Raw genomic sequence first — 18,630 nt, 5'->3', positions numbered from 1 at the left:
ATCCCTCCCTTGCTGGTCTCCACACGGCAGCCACAGTGACCGTCACCCTGAGTCAGGTGCTCAGAGCCCCCACACCTCCTGTCTCAGTTGAGACACAGCAGGCCACACCGTGGCCCCGGGTGGGCATGGCCCAGCCCATTACTCCTCAGACCACTCTGTCTGCTCATCCCTTCCACATACACTGGCCTCAGGACCTTGGCATCTGCTGTCCCTTATGCCTAGAATGTCCCTTTCTTATCCCAAGAAGCTGCACGGCTAACAACGTCAGTCTGTCCCAATGCCACCTACCTGAGGCTGCCTTGACCACCACCCTCAGGCTCCATGTCTTCCTCCTGGGCATTGTTTTTCTCTGTAGTTTCTCTTCTCCCACTGAGATATAACCCCAGGAGGCAGGGCTCTGTGTGTCCAGGCCCCTGGAACGAGGTCTGGTATGCATGGAGCAGGTGCTAAAGAAACATTTATCAGACACCCAGTGGCTGAGGGGCCACCGAGGAGCCCGCCCGCCCACCTGAGCTGCTGTCTAATGACGCCCCTCCTGGCCCTCGGGGGGCTCTCTCCATGCACCTGTGTGCATGCACACGGGCTGCAGGCTGGCCTGGGAGGAGGGCCTGATGGAGGCACCTTTGACGCCACATGGCCTTGTTCTGTCCCAGGAAACTATGCCCCAGACGTCCGTCGTCTTCTCCAGCATACTCGGGCCCAGCTATAGTGGACAGGTGCAGCCCGGCATGGGGGAGCGTGGAGGCGGGGCCGGCGGCTCCGGGGACCTCATCTTTCAAGACGGACGCCTCATCTCTGGGTCGCTGGAGGCCTTGATGGAGCACCTGGTCCCCACAGTGGACTATTACCCCGATGTGAGTGCCTGGGGCCTGGAGAGGGGTGTGACTGGTGGGAGTGACCTGTGCTCCAGGGGAAACTGCTTCTGGGATGGGGAGGGAGGCCCAGACAGAGCTAGAGGGAGCAGCAGGGGAGGGCAGAGCAGCGGGGAGCCCCAGCCCCACCTCCCATCCTCGCCTCCTGCTCTGCTCCCTGCCCCCAGCCTAGCTGAGAGGAACTGCAGTGACTTCCCTGCTGCCCCAGGCTGATGGGAGGTGTCCCTGGTGGCACAAGGAAACAGACACACGAAGGGCAGAAGCAGGGGCCTGAGTTCTGGGCAGGACCCTAGGGGAGGAACAGGAGTCTCAAGGGCAAGGCCAGTGAGGGTCCTGGTGAGGGTCCACCCAGCACGTGTCCTGTCCCTGTACTGGGAAACTGCCATAGTCCAGGACTAAGAGGAGACAGCCCTGCCGGCATGCAGACCCCAGGGCACATGCCCACAGGCAGGACTGGCCTTCAACAATAATCCAGATCCTCCCTCGTCACCTCAGGATGGCATTGGTACAGACTTAGAAAGAATTCCCTTGTTACGTGTGGCTTCCCTAATGTCTCCCGTAGGTGACGGCTCTTAGCAGCAGTGGCATTGGGCCTGCTGTTCCCTTTGGAAAGTCGAGCTGCGCCAGCCCCCTCCTGGTGTCCCCTCCCTCCTGAGGGCAGAGCCATGAGGAATTGCCCTCCTCCACCCTCCAGCTTTTATCTGATGGCGCTGGAGTCAACTCAGCTTCCTAGGGTTCCTGGCCCACCCAACGTGTCAGGCCGCCTCCCTCCCTCCTGGGGCTCTGTCTGTCCTTTGTCTGTCCTTCTATCCATCCCGTAAACCCTCTCAGGACCTGTCTGGGGCTGGTGTTGGTGGTGTAGACATGGCAGCTGAGGGCCCAGTTGGCAGAGCCAGGAAGAGGAGACCCAAGGCCCTGAAGAAGCCCAGGGCAGGGCCCCTCACCCCAATGCTGGTCTTGGGGCAGTGGCCTTGTGGGAGGAGCCTCCCCTCTTTTAGGTGTGTCCCAGAGGGGCCTCCTAGCCAACTGTCACCCAGTATCATCCCCAAAACACTGTGCCCTGGGACCCTGCTTCCCAGGAGAGAACAAAGGGGTAGCAGGGGCCGACAGGTGGGGCCCGGAGAGTCCAGCTGGGTGTTGGCTCCTCCGCCAGCTCCTGGGTTTCCTGCCCTCCCTCACTGCCCCGCCCTGCTTACATGGGCAGCTGGGGACACAAGCACAGGGATCAGTGTCCGTGCTTCTCCTGGGAAACTCATGGCTCCTCCCTGGGTTTTCTTCTTGTCTTTGGCTAAGAACTCCGAAGTGTGACACCTGGGTGCCTTTCTTCACATGGCTCAGCCGTCTGCTAGAAGGGGGACCACTGGCCAGCCGAGACCCCTGAGCACCCATGCGACACAGCCTGGGGACAGGGCTTGGGAAGTTTCGGGGTGTTAGAGGAACTGCTGCTGTTCCCGGGAGAGCCTCCGCCCATGGCCTCTGAGGGCTGCACGGGGGTAGTGAGGCCCTGAGTTCTGTTCCACGAGGCCTGTGCTCCCAGCAAGCACGGCCCAGCTTGCTTCAGGCTGGAGCAAGGAAGACCTGCTCCTTTGGGCCTGGAGTCAGGGTGGAGGGTCCTGAGCCCACAGCCTGCAGCAGCCATGTGGGGGCAGAGCCCCCAGGAGAGCCCCAAGCGGCCTCCCCAGCCCCCAAGTCCACCCTGTCTGCAGGCAGGGCCCAGTGTGGAGATCCCACCAGCACTGACCCACATCTGACAAAAGGCTTCGGAGAACCCTCGGCCCTGGGCCCTGCTCTCTGCCACCTTTCAGTCAGATCATGAGGAGCCCCCAGAGCCTGTGCCGTACAGCCCGGTGACGAGGGGCATGTGGACGTGGGACAGAGGGGCCCTGGTGTGGCAGGTGGGGACAAGACCCACAGCTGGGTAGCGACTGCACCAAGGCTTGCAACAGCCCCTGATGCTGGGTGCTGGGGCCAAGGAGGTCCTGCCCACCCCACAGGTGAGGCCCCATCCCACTGGCCCTGGGGAGGCTAGTGAGGATCTGCAGAAGAAGTGGGCTTGGAGCCTGGCCCAGGGAGCACCCCTGCCCCAGTTGGGTTGAGCAGCGGGCTCACACAGGCCCAGAGTCCCGCCAGCGTCCAAGACTGGGTTCAACTCCCATCATGTGGTAGGACTGAGGGCAGGGGAGAATCCTAGCAGAGAAAGACTGCTGGGAGCCCAGCTTGTCAGGGGAGGCCTCTTGAGAGCTGCTGCGAAGTGGGGTTTGCTCTGTGCCTTGCACGGTGGGCAGGATTTGGGAAGCAGTGAGAAAGAAGGAAGGGCATTCAAGGGGCAGTAAACCATGCAGGAGAAGGCATGGCCACTGGATGCTGATGTTGGGCCTGGGAGGTGGCTGGACCAGGTCGAGGAGCAGGCTATGACTATACCTGGGGGGCCACGCCAGGCCTGATCCAATCTTTGCCCTCTCTCCCTGTCTCTTTCCTTCAGAGGACGTACATCTTCACGTTTCTCTTGAGCTCCCGGGTCTTCATCCCCCCTCATGACCTGCTGGCCCGTGTGGGGCAGATCTGCCTGGAGCAGAGGGAGCAGCTGGAGGCTGGCTCTGAGAAGGTAAGGGCTGCTGATGGGAAGCTGCCCATCTCTGTGCCCCTGGCTACCCCTCTGGCTCATGCTGGGGAGAGAAGCATACTCAGAGAAAACTGGCAGGACAGGGTCTGGCTGAGCTGGCCCCAGGGCCCTCCATGGTGGGAGCAGGTCGGCTTGTCTCTGGCCTTGTGGCACACCTGGGGCATGGCTCCCCTGGGGTCTGGAGGGCTGCACACATAGCTGAGCACCCTCCTGGGAGGCTGGAAGTAACTGCTGTTGGTGGGTACTGGCACCACCCCCACCCCCTAGCAGACAGCTCTGCCAGCTCTCCTGGTTTGTGCCAGGACCCCCAGAATGGAGGGTCTGGCTACAGCTGGTGGAAAAGAAGCCAGTGGGGCCTGGATCACTGCCCCTCTAAGCCAGATCAGGTGGCAGCATCCTTAGGCTGGCACCTGCTCATAAGAGGAGTTTTCAGTGACTCAGATAGGGCTGTTTGCCATTGTTGTCTCTTCTGATTGAGCCAGGCTTTGGGCAGTCAGGATGGTCAGGAAACCACAGCTCATCCCTGAGGCCCTGGGGGCAGGGGCTTGGGGTGAGGCTTTTAGAAGCCCAGGGTCTGGTGCAGAGGCAGGGGTGGTAGGCCTGCTGTCAAAGAGCTGGCAGGGCCTAGTCTGGGTTGAGGCTGAGCAGGGCCTGTCCTGGTTTGCTGATGACCTTCCCCTCCACCTTCCCTCCACCAGGCTGGGCCTCCTGCCCCTGGAAGTTTGCAGCAAAGGCTTGTGAACGCCCGTGCCCGCCTCAGAGTCTCCTCTCCAGAGGGGCCTGGCCAGGGTGCCACTGGGCAGGGATGAAGACAGGCACTGTCTGCAGCCTCGGGGTCAGGAAGGGCTCCTGAAGGGACGGGAGGAAATAAGCCAGAGCAGAGTGAGTGGGGAGATGAAATTCTAGGCAGAGGGTCAGTGTGGGACAGTAGAAGCCTGAGAGGAGCTTGGGGTGAGCCGCCATCCTGTGTTCTGTGGTAACAGGCATTGAGGAGGGAGTGCTGGGCTCTGGCTCCTGCTCAGTGGGGGGTACTGTGGCATCTGGGGCAAGTGTCAGGGCGGCCGCCTGGAGTGGCGTGTGCACTGGACTCTGGCCAGGAGGACTGGCTGCAGGGAGCGAGGGGGCCATCTGGGAGAGGCTCCACAAGGCTTGAGAAGCAACACTAGGGGACTCACGGGGGCGTGGGGCGGGGTCTGGGCTGGGGGCGTGGCCAGGCGGGAAGATGCAGGGATGGGGAGCTGTGTGGTGCGGGAGCCGGACCCTGAAGGCAGTCAAGGTCACCCCCGGGACCAGAACAGTCCAGGTCCAGCAGGCACGGGTGGGCAGAGAGCTGGTCAGGGCCGAGGAGGAGCCGCGGCGGGCACAGGAGGGATTTAGGCCCGCGTGGGCGTTTGGCGGGACAGTGCGGGGCTGGGTACTGAGCGTCCGGCTCCCCCTCCCCGGGCTGTATGTGCGTGTGGACCCGGGGCGACGGCGGGGGTGCCCGGACCGCCTTCCATGACAAAGTCGGGAGGAGGACGCCTCCGCTTCCGCGCCCTTCCCAGCACTTGCCAAGCTGCTTTTAACCGAGAGGGGGCAGGCGAGATTCTCGTTAATGATTTTGCTTGGTTTTTATTGTGTTCTTTTTTGTGGGTAACTTATAATTACAGCAAATGAAACTCGTTTTCTATGTCATGGTAGCGATAGGATAGGTTTTTTGAAAATGAATTTAAGTGAAAAAGAGAGCCGCCTTAAGGGGAATATGAAACAAAGCAGGTATGACAAAACCGCAGGTGGACAGGGTGGGGGCATGTCCCTACCCAGCGACCCTCACCCCAGCTTAGGGGGAGTGGTGCAGGTCCTGCGGGGGGATGGGTGGAGGGTGTTGCAGACTGGGGTGGAGGGGGGGATGACGACGAGGACTTGAACCACTTGTCATTTTGCCACCCACTCTGGAGGGTCAGACCTCACTCTATCCTCCGCTGCCCCAGGCCAAGCTGAAGTCCTTCTCAGCCAAGATCGTGCAGCTGCTAAAGGAGTGGACAGAGGTCTTCCCTTATGACTTCCAGGATGAGAAGGCCATGGCGGAACTGAAGGCCATCACCCACCGGGTCACACAGTGTGACGAGGTGAGGTCCTCCCTCCTTGGAGCCTGGCAGAGCTCCTTAGGGGTATGTCCGAGGGAGGGTCTACCCTCAGAGGAGGGTGGGTCTTCAGGGACAGCTCTGTATGTGGTCCCCTTTGCTGTCACTCCCCCAAGAGGAGGGCTGGGTGGCTCCATTTGGCCACCTTCCCCAGCCCCCCAAGAAAACAGCTCAGCTGGCCAGCAATGGGCCAGACTGGCCCTTGGTGCCCTCTGCAAGTGGGAGACCTTGTGGCCTGAGTGGTGGGCTGGAATGAGCCCAGGCTCCACCCTCTCCTGGCCTTTGGGTGGGTGGAGTGTGGGCCTCCTAAGAGGTTCTAAGAGCCTGCCTGCCTTTTTCTGGCTCCCAGCTCACTCTTGGCCTTCAGTGGAGACAGGAAACTTGGAGAGCTGAGGGAGCCTCAGCTGGCTGGGCTTCCACAATGGAAGTGCTCCGTGTGCTCAGCAGCTTCTGTGTGCCCAGAGGGCTCAGAAAGCCCAGGGAGAGCTTGAGAGAGGCCAGGGCTGCATGCCACGGCCCCCCACCCGCCCCCGGGGCAAAGGCTCCTGGTCTCAGAGGAAGCCCTTCCAGATGCTCTCATCCTACGGTGGGAAGGCCACAAGAAGTACCTCAGTTGGCTGTTACTGGGAAAGCCACGCTTTTCAGACCCAAAAGCCTACCTCTGGCCCTCAGCTCCCTTCCCTCCACACTGTACCCCACTCTGTGTCATCAAAGGTCCAAGCACCCATGGCAGGTTTGGGTAGGGGATGTGGGTTCAAAGTTAGGCACATCCCTGGAGATGAGATGGGTCCCTCCAGAGAAGTGGCGGTCTTACTGCCAGCCCACGCAGGTGCCTTCATCACCCCCTGACCCCCACAGGAGAATGGCACAGTGAAGAAGGCCATCGCCCAAATGACGCAGAGCCTGCTGCTGTCCCTGGCTGCCCGGAGCCAGCTTCAGGAGCTGCGGGAGAAGCTCCGCTCACCGGCCATGGACAAAGGGCCTGTCCTCAAGGCCAAGCCACCAGCTGCTCAGAAGGACATCCTGGGCGTGTGCTGCGACCCCCTGGTGCTGGCCCAGCAGCTGACTCATATTGAGCTGGTCAGTGCTGCAGTGTGCCCTTCTCGGGACAGGGCTGGTGGTGCGTTCACTGATGCTGCAGGCCACTGGACCCTGGGCATGTTTCTCAACGTAGTGCTGCGGGGCGTCTCCTGCCAGTCAGACTGGGGTGTCAGGTGAAGCCCACTTGCCAGCTCCAACCACTGCCTCTGGCAGAGTGTGTCTACTTGAGCAATGTGTTTCTCTGTGCCTGGTGCCTCGGTCCCCAGGATCAAGGCAGTCCTGTATTAATGGGAGAGTCTGGGGTGATGGGGACCACAGTGGTCCCAGGATGAAGGACCAGCCTGGGAGGAGGTGAAGGGCTTCAAGAGGGAAGGCCACTTCCCCCGCCCTGTCACCTCATCCTGCCTGTGTCCTGGGCTGGGAAGGTACCCTGCACATAGTAGCCACTGCCTGGAGGCTTCCCCTTCACTCTCACACAGCCCTATCCCCTCTCTTCCCAGGGGAGGGTGTTCCAGACACCTGGGGTACATTTGGGGGGTCCTGGGTAGGTCATACCCACTGGATGGGTGCTCTGATCAAGGAGCAGCTGTGGTGCATGTCTGCAGGGAGGTTCTGCCTGCTGCTCTGAACATGCCCTACACCCCGAGTGTGGGGCCTGCCTGAGGGTGGCAGGCTTGTCACCCCTCCTATGCTGTCTCCCCACTTCACCCCAGGAGAGGGTTGGCAGTATTCACCCTGAGGACCTGATGCAGATCGTCAGCCACATGGACTCTCGGGACAAGCACAGGGTGAGGGGCTGTGGTTGTTCTGGGTGGCCTGAGGGTGGGCCTGGCACCTACACCCCATGCAGGGTGGGTGGGGGCCTCATCTAGCATGCCCGAGCACCTCTAGAGTGTCGGGCCCACAACTTGATGGACGTGGGTTTGGCCTCCTGGCTCCTGCTTCAGGGGGTCAGTGGATGGCCATGCAGGGTGATGCATGGTTGGAGGGGGCCCAGCATTCCCAGGGGCCTGGGGAGCCAGCCTGGCCTCTAAGCCTAGCCCCGGGGGACCAGGAGGGCAGGCATCCTGGGAGACCTGGGCCAGCCAAGGGCGTCTGTCCCACTGCCCCCACCCCATCTCCTCCTCTGGCCACAGCTCCTGTTCCTTGATTCTGGGGTTGGGGCTGGGATAGCACCTGCCGGCAGGGTCCTTGGGCTCCCCGTAACCTGCCGTGTTCCCCCAGTGCCGAGGGGACCTGACCAAGACCTACAGCCTGGAGGCCTATGACAACTGGTTCAACTGCCTCAGCATGCTAGTGGCCACTGAGGTGTGCCGGGTAAGCGCTGCACGGCAGACATGGGTCCGGGGATGCTGTCTCCTCCCCGATCCCACTGTGCTCCCGGAGGCTCCAACTCCTGCATGCCTCAGATGACTCTCAAAGTGGAGACAGGATGTCTCCATTGCCAGGGCCAACCCCCCACCTGCACGTCCAACATTGATGCCTTAAATTACAACAGAGACCCATCCATGGAGTGCACCCTGTGCCTAGCGTGGTCTACGAGCTTGTTCAGGGCTCCCTCGGTCCTCTCAGCCCACCCTCCTGCCTCTCTGCCCTGCATCGAAAATGCCACAGCTGCATTTCCTGTCTCTGCAGCCAGTGAGCATCCCCCACCCTGGGTCTGACAGCTCTGTGGGCCCAGGGCAGCTCCTGTCCAGGCTGCCCTTCAGGGACTGGTGCTGGAGGGGAAGAACCCCTGGTGGGGCTCACGCCACGTCTGGCTGCCCTGTAGGTGGTGAAGAAGAAGCACCGGACCCGCATGCTGGAGTTCTTCATTGATGTGGCCCGGGAGTGTTTCAACATTGGGAACTTCAACTCCATGATGGCCATCATCTGTGAGTGTCTGGGCCCCAGAGGCTTCCCATCCAGTTTCTGCATGGCCTGCCTCCCCCGCCCTGACCCTATCTGCCATCCTCTGCAGCTGGCATGAACCTCAGTCCTGTGGCGAGGCTGAAGAAAACGTGGTCCAAAGTCAAGACAGCCAAGTTCGACGTCTTGGAGGTAGGTACCTCAGCCTCGTTCTGCACTGGCCTGAGGAGGGTGGGCCTCCCATCATGCTCTGCCCCCTTGCTCAGGACCCGCTGCCCACAGTGTGGTCTGGTGTCAGCTATGTCGAGCTGGCCCCGGCCACCCTCAGGAGGCAGGTAGCTTAAGATGTCCTCGGCCCTTGGGACTTCAGTCAGAACCAGCATCGCCTAGAGCAAGTTCTGGGGAGGGGTTAATAAAGAGTCGACTGAATGGGCCCATGAGCCTCCCGTTGGGTGATGCTGACTAAGCCGAGACTAGCCTTCTCCTGGCCCAACTTCCCGTGGTGCTGGATTGTCTGGGTGGCCCAGGGACTGACAGGCATGTTCACGCCCAGATGTATTTGATCATAGAATCCATTTTTTGCCCAACTGTGTCTTGTGGTCAGGTTTGGGAGGTGTCAGTCTAAGCAGAGGGGCAAAGGAAGGTTTCGAAATGAAGGAGGTGAGACCCAGGCTTGGCAGGGCAGAGAAGAGGTGTGTGAGCTGTGAGACTTCTCTACAGCTTTCCCCGTGATGCTCAGACCCAAGCCTGGAAGGTCCTGGGCCTGGTGCTTGGCCAGGCGCCTCTGGGCTTCCCTCCCTGTGCTCACTCCTGAAAGGAGGCCTCTTCTGGTGACAGTTTGGGACCACCCAGAGGGGAAGTACCTTCCCCATCAGCTGTTTCCTGCTCTGCAAAGGGGCGTCCTGAGCAGGTCTGAGAGGCACAGGGGGCGCGCAGCCCACCACATCCTACCATCTGCCCACAGCATCATATGGACCCATCCAGCAACTTCTGCAACTACCGCACGGCCCTGCAGGGGGCCACGCAGAGGTCCCAGATGGCCAACAGCAGCCGAGAGAAGATCGTCATCCCTGTGTTCAACCTTTTTGTTAAGGACATCTACTTCCTGCACAAAATCCACACCAACCACCTGCCCAACGGGCATATCAACTTCAAGGTGAGCTCAGCCCCCTTGTGGTCTGAGGGGAAGGACCAGGCTGTCCCAGCACAGGGCGGGCAGACCTCCCGGTCTCGCCTCAGGGCAGGCAGAATCCGTGCAAGCTGCAAGGCCATGGCCCTGTGGCACAAGGGCCTTTAGGACTGAAAGCTCCAGGTGGGTCATGGGTGCCGTCTGAGGAGTGAGGGCAGCCTCAGCCCTTCTGGGTGGGTGATCTGGTTACAGGGCTGGGAGCCCCGTCCCAGTGCTAACCCCACCAGGTAGACAGAAAAGGGACCCCCCCCCCGGGGGGTTTGGGGGTCAGGAAGGTTTGAAGCAAGAAGGCACATGGGCGTAGAGGAAGAGGCAGCAGAATTCCGGATGGAAGCTGAGGGAACCTGGCCAGGGCCGGGAGGGTAGGACAAAGGTGACTGCAGAGATGGGGGGGGAGCTGGGCTGCCCAGTGTTCACCTCACATAGGTGAGGGGTGGGAGGGAGTTAGATTCTTACACAGAGTGAGATCATGACGTGTTCTGGTTGGTGGTGCTGTGCTGGGCATGGCTGGGACGCCTGCCTGAGCCTGGAGTCGCAGATGGGGCCCTCTTGGGGTCCCTGCACAAGGGAGGCACAGACCGTCCTGCAGCCTTTTGGCCCAGGCAGAGGGGAGGACAGAGTGGCCTTGGGGACATCTGCTGGTTCTGATGCTGCACAAAGTGCTTCCATGGCCACGAAGTCAGCTATGCAGGGCCCCTGTCCCATCTCGTTGAGACCAGGGAAGTGAGCAGCAGACTGAAACCAGACTCTATGTCCCCTGCCCTAACCAAGAATTTCAAGCTTAAGGTGATAAATGAACATCCAGTTGGTCTTCTGCCCCTTCAGAAATTTTGGGAGATCTCCAGACAGATCCACGAGTTCATGACATGGACACAAGTAGAGTGTCCCTTCGAGAAGGACAAGAAGATTCAGAGTTACCTGCTCACAGCACCCATCTACAGCGAAGAAGGTGAGGGCTGCCTCTCCACGGCAGCGTGCCCACCTCCCCACGCTGTACACGTCACCCTGATGCCCCCGAGTCCAAGGCCCGTGTAGCTCTTGTGGCTGCCCTTGGAGGCAGGCCTGATCATTATCCCCATGCTACACAGGGGAAGCTCAGCTCGTAGGAGTGCATGGGGAGGGGTGAGGGGGAGTGGGGTCGTGGGCAGATGACAGATGAAGAATAAGGACAAGACGAGATGAGGCTCCAGAGGCCACTTGAGAGAGCCAGAACAGGGTGGGGTCAGTGCTGCAGAACTAGGAAACTTCTCAGAGTCCCCAGACAGGCAGCTGGGAGCTTCGGGCCACATGGGGCCTGGAACCCCATATAGCAGAGACCTGTGGACGAGCTCAGGCCAGAGGTCACTGTCCCCTGGTCTGGGAGTTCCTTCCTGGGCCTAGCTGCACCCCAAGAAGGGAGAGTTTGAGAAGGGATAACTGGTGCAGTAGGCAGACTGACTGCATGTGGACGTGGGTTCTGAGGGGCTTCCCATCTCTCAGCTCTCTTCATCGCCTCCTTTGAAAGCGAAGGTCCGGAGAACCACATGGAAAAGGACAGCTGGAAGACCCTCAGGTAGGAGAACTCCAGGGACAGTCCTGTGAGCCCCCGAGACCAGCCCCATGCCTGAGTCTTCAAGGAAGGGAAAGAACTGGGGGCGGGGGAAGCATGATCTGCCCTCATCAAAGGCGGTGAGGGCACCTCCGCACAGACCACGTGGGGAAGGCATTCCCGGTGCAGGCTGCCAGTCAGTTGGATTGGGGTTTGAACGTCCCTGACTCCTCCCCTGGGTGGCCGGTTCTGGTCTGGGCATCCAAGCCCTCCCATAAAAGCACAGGCCTGCCCTCTGCCTGCTCAGGGAAAGGGCCTGCCAGCCACTTGACCATTTCCTGTGGTTCTTTAGGACCACTCTCCTTAACAGAGCCTGAAGGCACGGATGCATCCTGCAGACGCTGGATGAAGCACACACATGCACCGAGTTTTAATCTTGATTGATATGGGTTGAGATGAGGAGGCCTCACTGGTTGGGGTCCATTTTGTATATAACTTTTATGAAAAAAAAAAAAGTAATTATTTCATGCATCAACCTTTGGCACTTATAAAGTTTTTTTTGTTTATTTTAAATAACAGGGCAGGGCCCTGCTTCGGGGAGGGGTGGGAAAAAAGAGTATCATGGGAGATGGCATCCATGATAACATCTTATTCTAATGAAATGTAGATTTTTATTTTCTACTTTTGATTATTAACATCTTAAAAAAATATTTTAAAAAAACCCAACCAAAACCAACGTGAGCCCTGCCTGCTCGGACGCCCTTCCAGCCAGTGTCTCTGATGTCGGGGTTAGTGCCTTAGAGGGTGCTGGAGGGCTGGTCCCGCTCCATTCTTCTAGCCAGCGGCCAGCCCATACTGCCGGGAGGCGCCGGGAAGGCTCTGTCCTGGGTCCACAAGGTGCCTGCCCTCAAAGCCTAGGCCAGAGAGGTTCCAGCAAGAAGGGCTGGGGTGGCCAGGAGGTCTCATTTGCATACTTCTGAAGTGAACCTTGAGTGCGGCCTTTCCAAAGTTTACATTTTCATTTTCCTTTATCAGGGATTGAGGGGGTTGGGGAGGGGCAGGGGGACACCTGGCAGCATACTTTCTGTTGGAATAGGTCTGGCAAATGGTTCTTCAACTACATTTTAGGAAAAGAGAAAATTTAAAATAACGTAAGGGGGAGAGTTGTGGAACTGTCATTTTTCCAAGCTGTAACTGAAAGACACACTTAGCTGTAATGAAGAGAATACAAAGCAGACTTGAGGATGGGGACATTTAAAGCCATTTTTGAAACCCAAGTACAAAGTGAAAAGAAACAACTCAGAAATCAGTATTCTAGTGGACTGCCACCTCCTTCCCTCTGGGTGAGGGGTTCCTCTTATGGAATCTGAAACACAGAAAATTAGCCAGGCCAGTAACTGCTGGAGCCCACTCACATAAAACTGCCCAACATGTGGAGGTATTTTCCACGCCTCAACTCGAGGAATACACTCTATTTTGTCTGACTTCCTGATTGTGGGAGGTGACAGCCCTGCTCCCTCGAAAGTCGGAGGTGGGCAATCCACGCTGACTCTCCCTCCCTCATAGTGGGGCTTTCGGTCTGCACAAGCAGATCTACTCAACCTTGTCTCTCTCTGCATGCCTGGCTTCCACAGGAGCCTTCAGTTGGGAGGCCTAGGTGAGGACGGGTCAGTTAGTTGCTAATTCCCAAAGCTCCTAGGGGAGCCTGCAGATGTGGAGGTGAGGCTCAGGAAGGAGGTGGCTCCGTGATCCGCTGCTGAAGTTGCCCTCAGCCCTGGGTGGAGCGAGAATATTTACACTGTATTGTCACAGTGTTTTTGCACTTTTCAGACGTTCTAGATAGTACATATTGTATATTGATAGTACATATTGCTTTGTTTACGTATTTGAGATAAAGGCTTAAAACTTGAGAATATATATTTGGAATACAATGTTAGAACACTTTCTGCACATGTGTTAAGGAGCTTTCACATCAGTGTGCACTTCACTGGGTCATCAGTTCTAGCACACAGTGTCTACACTTGCTACTTTATTTTCCCAATTTGATAAGTACCCTATGATGTTTCGGTATTTGAAGATGAACGGTATTTGAAGATGAACTCGAGTATAAAGCTGTACCATAATGCAGGATGTCACTTGTTGGTGTGACTGGATGTACCTACATCAATAAAAGAACATGTTGCTCCCCTCGAGTGCCTGTTCTCTATGCGCAGCCAGCGAGGCTGGACGGCTCTGCTGCTGGCAGGAGGCGTGGGGCTGCCTGGGCCAGGGAGGAGGAGATTGCCAGGGCCCACCACGGCCTTTCAAACAAGGAGCAAGAAACTGGCATCTACACAACACATTCTGACAAAGGGCTTTTGAAATAAATAATGCAAAACAAGAGAAAGTTGTATAAGAGGTGTGTTCTAGGCCTGCTTTCCTCAAAGTAAGATCCAAGACGATGTTGCTAGCTGCTTGTATTACATGATCATGTAAGTTTGGGAAACCTAAAAAACAAGATTGTAAGGGTTCCTTCACTGCAGGACTAATCAGAACCTGCAGTATCCATGGGCACTGTGGGTCTCTCCTGGGGCGGGGGAGATTGGGGAGCACCTGCTGACATCTTTCTGCAGAGCAGTTTGCAGAATGCAGTTCTAGATGGGGCTCCTTCTGTTGTAACAAGTCACACGCAAGAGCACTAAAGAAAAGAGATTTGTTGAGGGGCACATGACAGCTTGTGGAATTGAAGGAAAAAAGAACTGAGACACTAGAATGGAAGGCAAACTCCCACCTGCTTCTCTCCGGTCTGTCTCACCACCACCCTGTCAACAATGCCCAGGCTGGATGAGGTTCACTTGCTACAGCTCACTGAACCTTACACTGCTCTTTCAGAGCTAACTCAGCCTATTTTAATGTGTTCAGTGTCTGTCATGCCTACTAGATCAGCACTGTCCAACAGAAAACTTTCTGCAGTGATGGAATGTTCTGTATCTGCACTGTCCAGTATGGTAGCTGCTAGTTACATATAGGTACTGAGCACTGAAATGTGGCCAGTGTGACTGAGGATATAAGTTTAAATAGCTAGTGGCCACTGTATTGGACAGAAGGCTGGCCCTGCAGGGCCTTGTCACCTGCTGCTTCTCCAGGGCCTCATGGGGTGGAAGACACACAATAGGTGCTCAGGTGTTTGTGGAGCAAATGAGGACACCTGTGAGGGTGTGTGAGTTTTGCGTAAATGACAGCATCTGGTCTTTAAATTCAATGGCATCCTTAATTTCCTGGTCAAGTTAATTTTGGAAGTTTCTCCCTACCTCATCTGAAGAAGGGGCAGCACATTATGTGGTCTATGCCTTGGACACAGAGCTTGAACTGGGAGCAGGAGGCGGACTTGCTTGGCTAGCTGTGGCACTCTCCTTCACCCAGGGGATAGTCCCTCCAGTGCAGTGCTTCTCAAGGTATGGGTCCTAGATCAGCAGCGGTGGCAGCAGCAGCAGCACTGGGAACTTGTTTGAAATGTACGCTCTCAGGGCCCCACTGCAGACCTGCTGAATGGGAAACACGTGGGAGCCCAGGTAAGTTTGAGAAGCTCTCCTGGCAGGTGAGGTTCTGCAGGAGTTGGCGCCTGCCTACCCTCACCCCCCAGATGCACTCTACTTCTCAGGCGTACTAAACTCACACGCCACGCTCTGTGTACCTCCTTTAATATGTGCCTGATCCCATTCTCACACACTCATTCCTTGAGCCTCCTAATATCTTCCTGGTGAGTGATGCTCTGTGCTCCTCTCGGCCCTGCCCCTCCTTCCACATCACACTGCTGGCCTGTCTCATGCACTGAAGTCTCGGCTCTTTGTGTGTAGGAGCCACTTGTGTAGCTGTGTGGCCAGCGACCAGCATGGTGTGCCGTTCCTAAGAGCACCATATGATGACTGAATGCTACCTTTCTCTTCACACACATTTGTTTCAGGAACAAATCTACGTTAGAGCAGCAGAAGTGACAGGGAGGTAAGCTAAGGATCTCTACACTAAGGTCATAGAGACTTCTGTGACAAAACCAAGATTATTTGTGAAATATACACCTATTACACCTATTTGTCAAATGTATGTCATGTTCCCAGGGAGGCAAGACAGGATAAGCATAAGAGTCCTAGTGTCCAATTCCCAGCTAGGTACACTTGGACAAGTTGTTTACCTTCTTAAGCCTCCATTTTCTCATGATTAAGATGGAATCACAATACTCTATCTCATGGGGCTGTTGCAATGTTACATGGCAGAAAGCACAGTACCTGGGTCATTAGAAGCAGCGTTAGCCGTGTCCTTGCAGTGGCACCCTGATGAAACTAAATGCCACTTCTGCAGAGAGCGGAATCGTCTGGGAAAAGTGAAACAAAGGATTATAAGTGCCCGTCTCAAAGGAAAAACTGAAGTCCTGGTCAGTACAAATATATGCTAACATTACCAAAGAATCATGTGTTAAATTTAACTAGCATGTAAACATATATGGGGGAAAATTCCCACAAATTTGGGATTCAAAACTACTTTCTAAATGAAAAACTTACTATCCACCTATAGGCTAGTCACTTTAGATCATTTTTTTCTATCTTTATTCTCATAAACGAAGTCATGATACTGTGAGGAAGGTGAGGGGCTGCCAAAACCCCCTACAAATACCTAGCCCCAACACACCCAGGACTCACAGGTATGCGTCTTCAGCAACAATGTTGAGGAAACAATGCCATCAAGAATATAGGAAAGTAAGTTAGGCACCTGTCCATTTCTGGCAGCAGGAAAGAATGAGTGCCTGCTTCCTGAAATCAATTGAAAAAGTGATGCAAAATTTAAAAATCCAAGTGAAGGCAGGAACCCACAGAGTCAGGGACGGTCTGAAGCCAGCTTTTGCCCTGAGGGCAGGGACCTTGAGCTTCCATTTTCATGGCCACAACCAAGACAGACAGAGAAGAAAGTTCAGGGCCTGCTCAAGAAGAGAGGTCAAATAGGAGATCCTAACCCATAAAGCCAGCATCCCAAAGAACCACCCCTCTGCATAACAGTGAACTTGAAATAAAATGCTCTGTCCCCAACCCCACCAAGGGGGTTAAGGAAAACTGCCGGTTTTGAACCTTGGCACTGCAGGTGGAAAAAATGTACCCCTGATAATTTGCAACCACAAGTCAGTGAGTTTCACCAAGTCTTGCAGCACAAATCACACTGGTCAAAAAAACTTAAGCTGAGGACTTCATGGCCCTGAATTGGTACTGCCCCTAAGTTACCTAGAAGCAAACCTTCTGACCTATATTACAGTTTTAAAAAACTCTCCTTACCTATGTCTCATCTTCTGATAAAGACATCTGCTGGATTTTAAAATTCATTTGCATTTCTAGATGCTCTATTTGGTTCTTTCCGAAATCCGTTTGGTCAAAATTCTGAAGAAATTACCAGAATGCAACACAGAGAGACAAAGATTGGAAAATGTGAAACAGGTTAAGAGACATGGAGGATACAACAACAGGTTTAACTTGTTATGAGAGTTATAGAAGGAAAGAGAGAGAATGAAGCAGAAACAATGAAACTCTGACAGCTGAGAATCTTTCAGAATTGATAAAAGACAACAATCCACAGAGCCCAAAGATTCTCAAGCAGCACCAAAATAAAAGAAATCTGCACAGAGACATATCACGGTGATAGAGAACAGAGATAAAGAGATCTTAAAGACAGCCAGGGAAAAGAGAGTTGATTACTTTCAAAGAGTATCAACTGTTAAGCTGATAGCTCACTTCACAACAGAAATAACTGAGGCCAGAAGACAGTGGAATAACAACATCAATGTGCCAAAAGAACACTTCTCAACCTAGAATTCTACACCCTTCAAAAACATTTTTTAAATGAGATAAAATTTAGATTTACAAACTAAAATGCAGTTTGCTATCTGCAGACCTTCGCTAAATGAAGGATGAATCTCGACTCCTACTGCACACAATACACAAAAATTATTTCCAGATGCATCGTAGATCTAAATACGAAAGGCAATACAACAAAGTATCTAAAAGAAAATATGAAAATTTCTTCATTACTTTGGAGTAGGGAAAAGTTTCTTAAATTGGACACCAAAATCACTAGCCATAAAAGAAAGAAAACTGATAAACTGGACTTTATTAAAATTAAGAACTTCTGTGTATTAACAGATAACATTAAGAGAATGAAGAATAGTCCCCTGCCTGGGAGAAGATATTTGCAACATATAAATCTGACAAAACACGCACATTTGAGATACAGAACTCCTACAAATCAATTTTTTAAAGCCAATTAAAAAAAACGGCAAAAATTTTTAGTCATTTCACAAAAGAAGACATCCAAGTGCGCAATGAGCATATAAAAAGATACTCAACATCATTTCCCTGATGATAAACTAAACTAAAACCAAAATGAGATAGCTGCACACATCCAACAGAAATTAAAGAGTCTAAATTAAAGACACTGAAAATACTGTGTTAGGGAGGATGTGAAGCAACTGGATCTCTCATATGTGGCTGTAGGTGTCAGTTATTTGAAAGGACTGAAAAAAATCTGCCAATCTCTGGCAAGGCTAATCAAGAAAGAACAAAAGGCACAAATAATGTCAGGAATGAAAGAAGGACTATCACTATAGATCCTCTACATATTACACAGATAACAAAAGGAGACTGCAAACAACTTTGTACATTTCATCTAAATTTTAAAATTTATCAGTATAAATTCCTAGAAATTTGCACCTTACCTGAAATAATCAAAACTGACTCTAGAAAAAATAGAAAATCTGAATAGTTATATGATCGTTAAACAAATTGAACCAGTGATAAGAAACCCTCACATATAGAAAAGTTCATGCCCAGGTAGCTTACAGGTAGTTCTGCCAAATATTCAAGGAAGAAATAATTCCAGTCTTAGAAAACTTTCCTAGAAACCAGAATAAGAGGGAACACCTATAACTTACGTTATAACCTAGTATAACCTTAATAGAAAAGTCCAACAAGGAAGAGAAAGTTATATGCAATCTTACTCAGGAACATAGATGAAAAATACCTGAAATATACATACCGCCCCCCCACATACCCCCCCCATACATACACAGGTCTTTAAATGAATGTGGGGGGGGGGAGGGAGGGGGGAGAGAGGGGGAGAAACTGAATCCACCAATGTATAATAAGGATAATACATCATGACAAATGTATAATAAGGATAATACATGACAGATTGGAGTTTACTCTAGGAATGCAAAGGTACTTCAGAAAATCAATCAACTCAATTCATCAATTTAACATATTAAAGATGGAAAAAAAAATCATATGATCATTTCAACACATATAGTAAAGGTACTTGATAAACGCTCTTGAGGATAACAACTCAGCAAGTACTAATAGATGGTAACTTTGTTAACCTGATAAAGGGTATTT

The 18,630-nt window shown here is 53.9% G+C and overlaps 1 protein-coding gene across 1 annotated transcript; it reads left to right on the top strand.

Annotated features, from left to right (window-relative positions):
• The first annotated feature begins 659 nt into the window (after positions 1-659).
• On the top strand, positions 660-11,667 carry RASGEF1A (RasGEF domain family member 1A). The gene is made up of 12 exons (XM_058542914.1): positions 660-854; positions 3,355-3,477; positions 5,466-5,603; positions 6,477-6,698; positions 7,373-7,447; positions 7,884-7,976; positions 8,431-8,533; positions 8,620-8,699; positions 9,472-9,663; positions 10,522-10,645; positions 11,176-11,248; positions 11,577-11,667. Exons 1-12 carry the CDS (start codon positions 660-662, stop codon positions 11,599-11,601), a joined length of 1,443 nt encoding a protein of 480 aa, XP_058398897.1. The 3' UTR covers positions 11,602-11,667.
• The last annotated feature ends 6,963 nt before the right edge of the window (positions 11,668-18,630 follow it).

The sequence above is a fragment of the Diceros bicornis genome, chromosome 6, assembly GCF_020826845.1.
Source record: "Diceros bicornis minor isolate mBicDic1 chromosome 6, mDicBic1.mat.cur, whole genome shotgun sequence".
Lineage (NCBI taxonomy): Eukaryota > Metazoa > Chordata > Mammalia > Perissodactyla > Rhinocerotidae > Diceros > Diceros bicornis.
The sequence above is the reverse complement of the archived record's forward strand: the minus strand, read 5'-3'. Positions and strand labels throughout refer to the sequence as shown.

Excerpts from the sequence above, each read along its gene's own strand:
- RASGEF1A (XM_058542914.1), top strand. The coding sequence starts at position 660 with ATGCCCCAGACGTCCGTCGTCTTCTCCAGCATACTCGGGCCCAGCTAT. Across the intron at positions 3,478-5,465 it reads TGGAGGCTGGCTCTGAGAAG|GCCAAGCTGAAGTCCTTCTC; the intron begins GTAAGGGCTGCT and ends CCGCTGCCCCAG. Across the intron at positions 8,534-8,619 it reads CTCCATGATGGCCATCATCT|CTGGCATGAACCTCAGTCCT; the intron begins GTGAGTGTCTGG and ends CATCCTCTGCAG.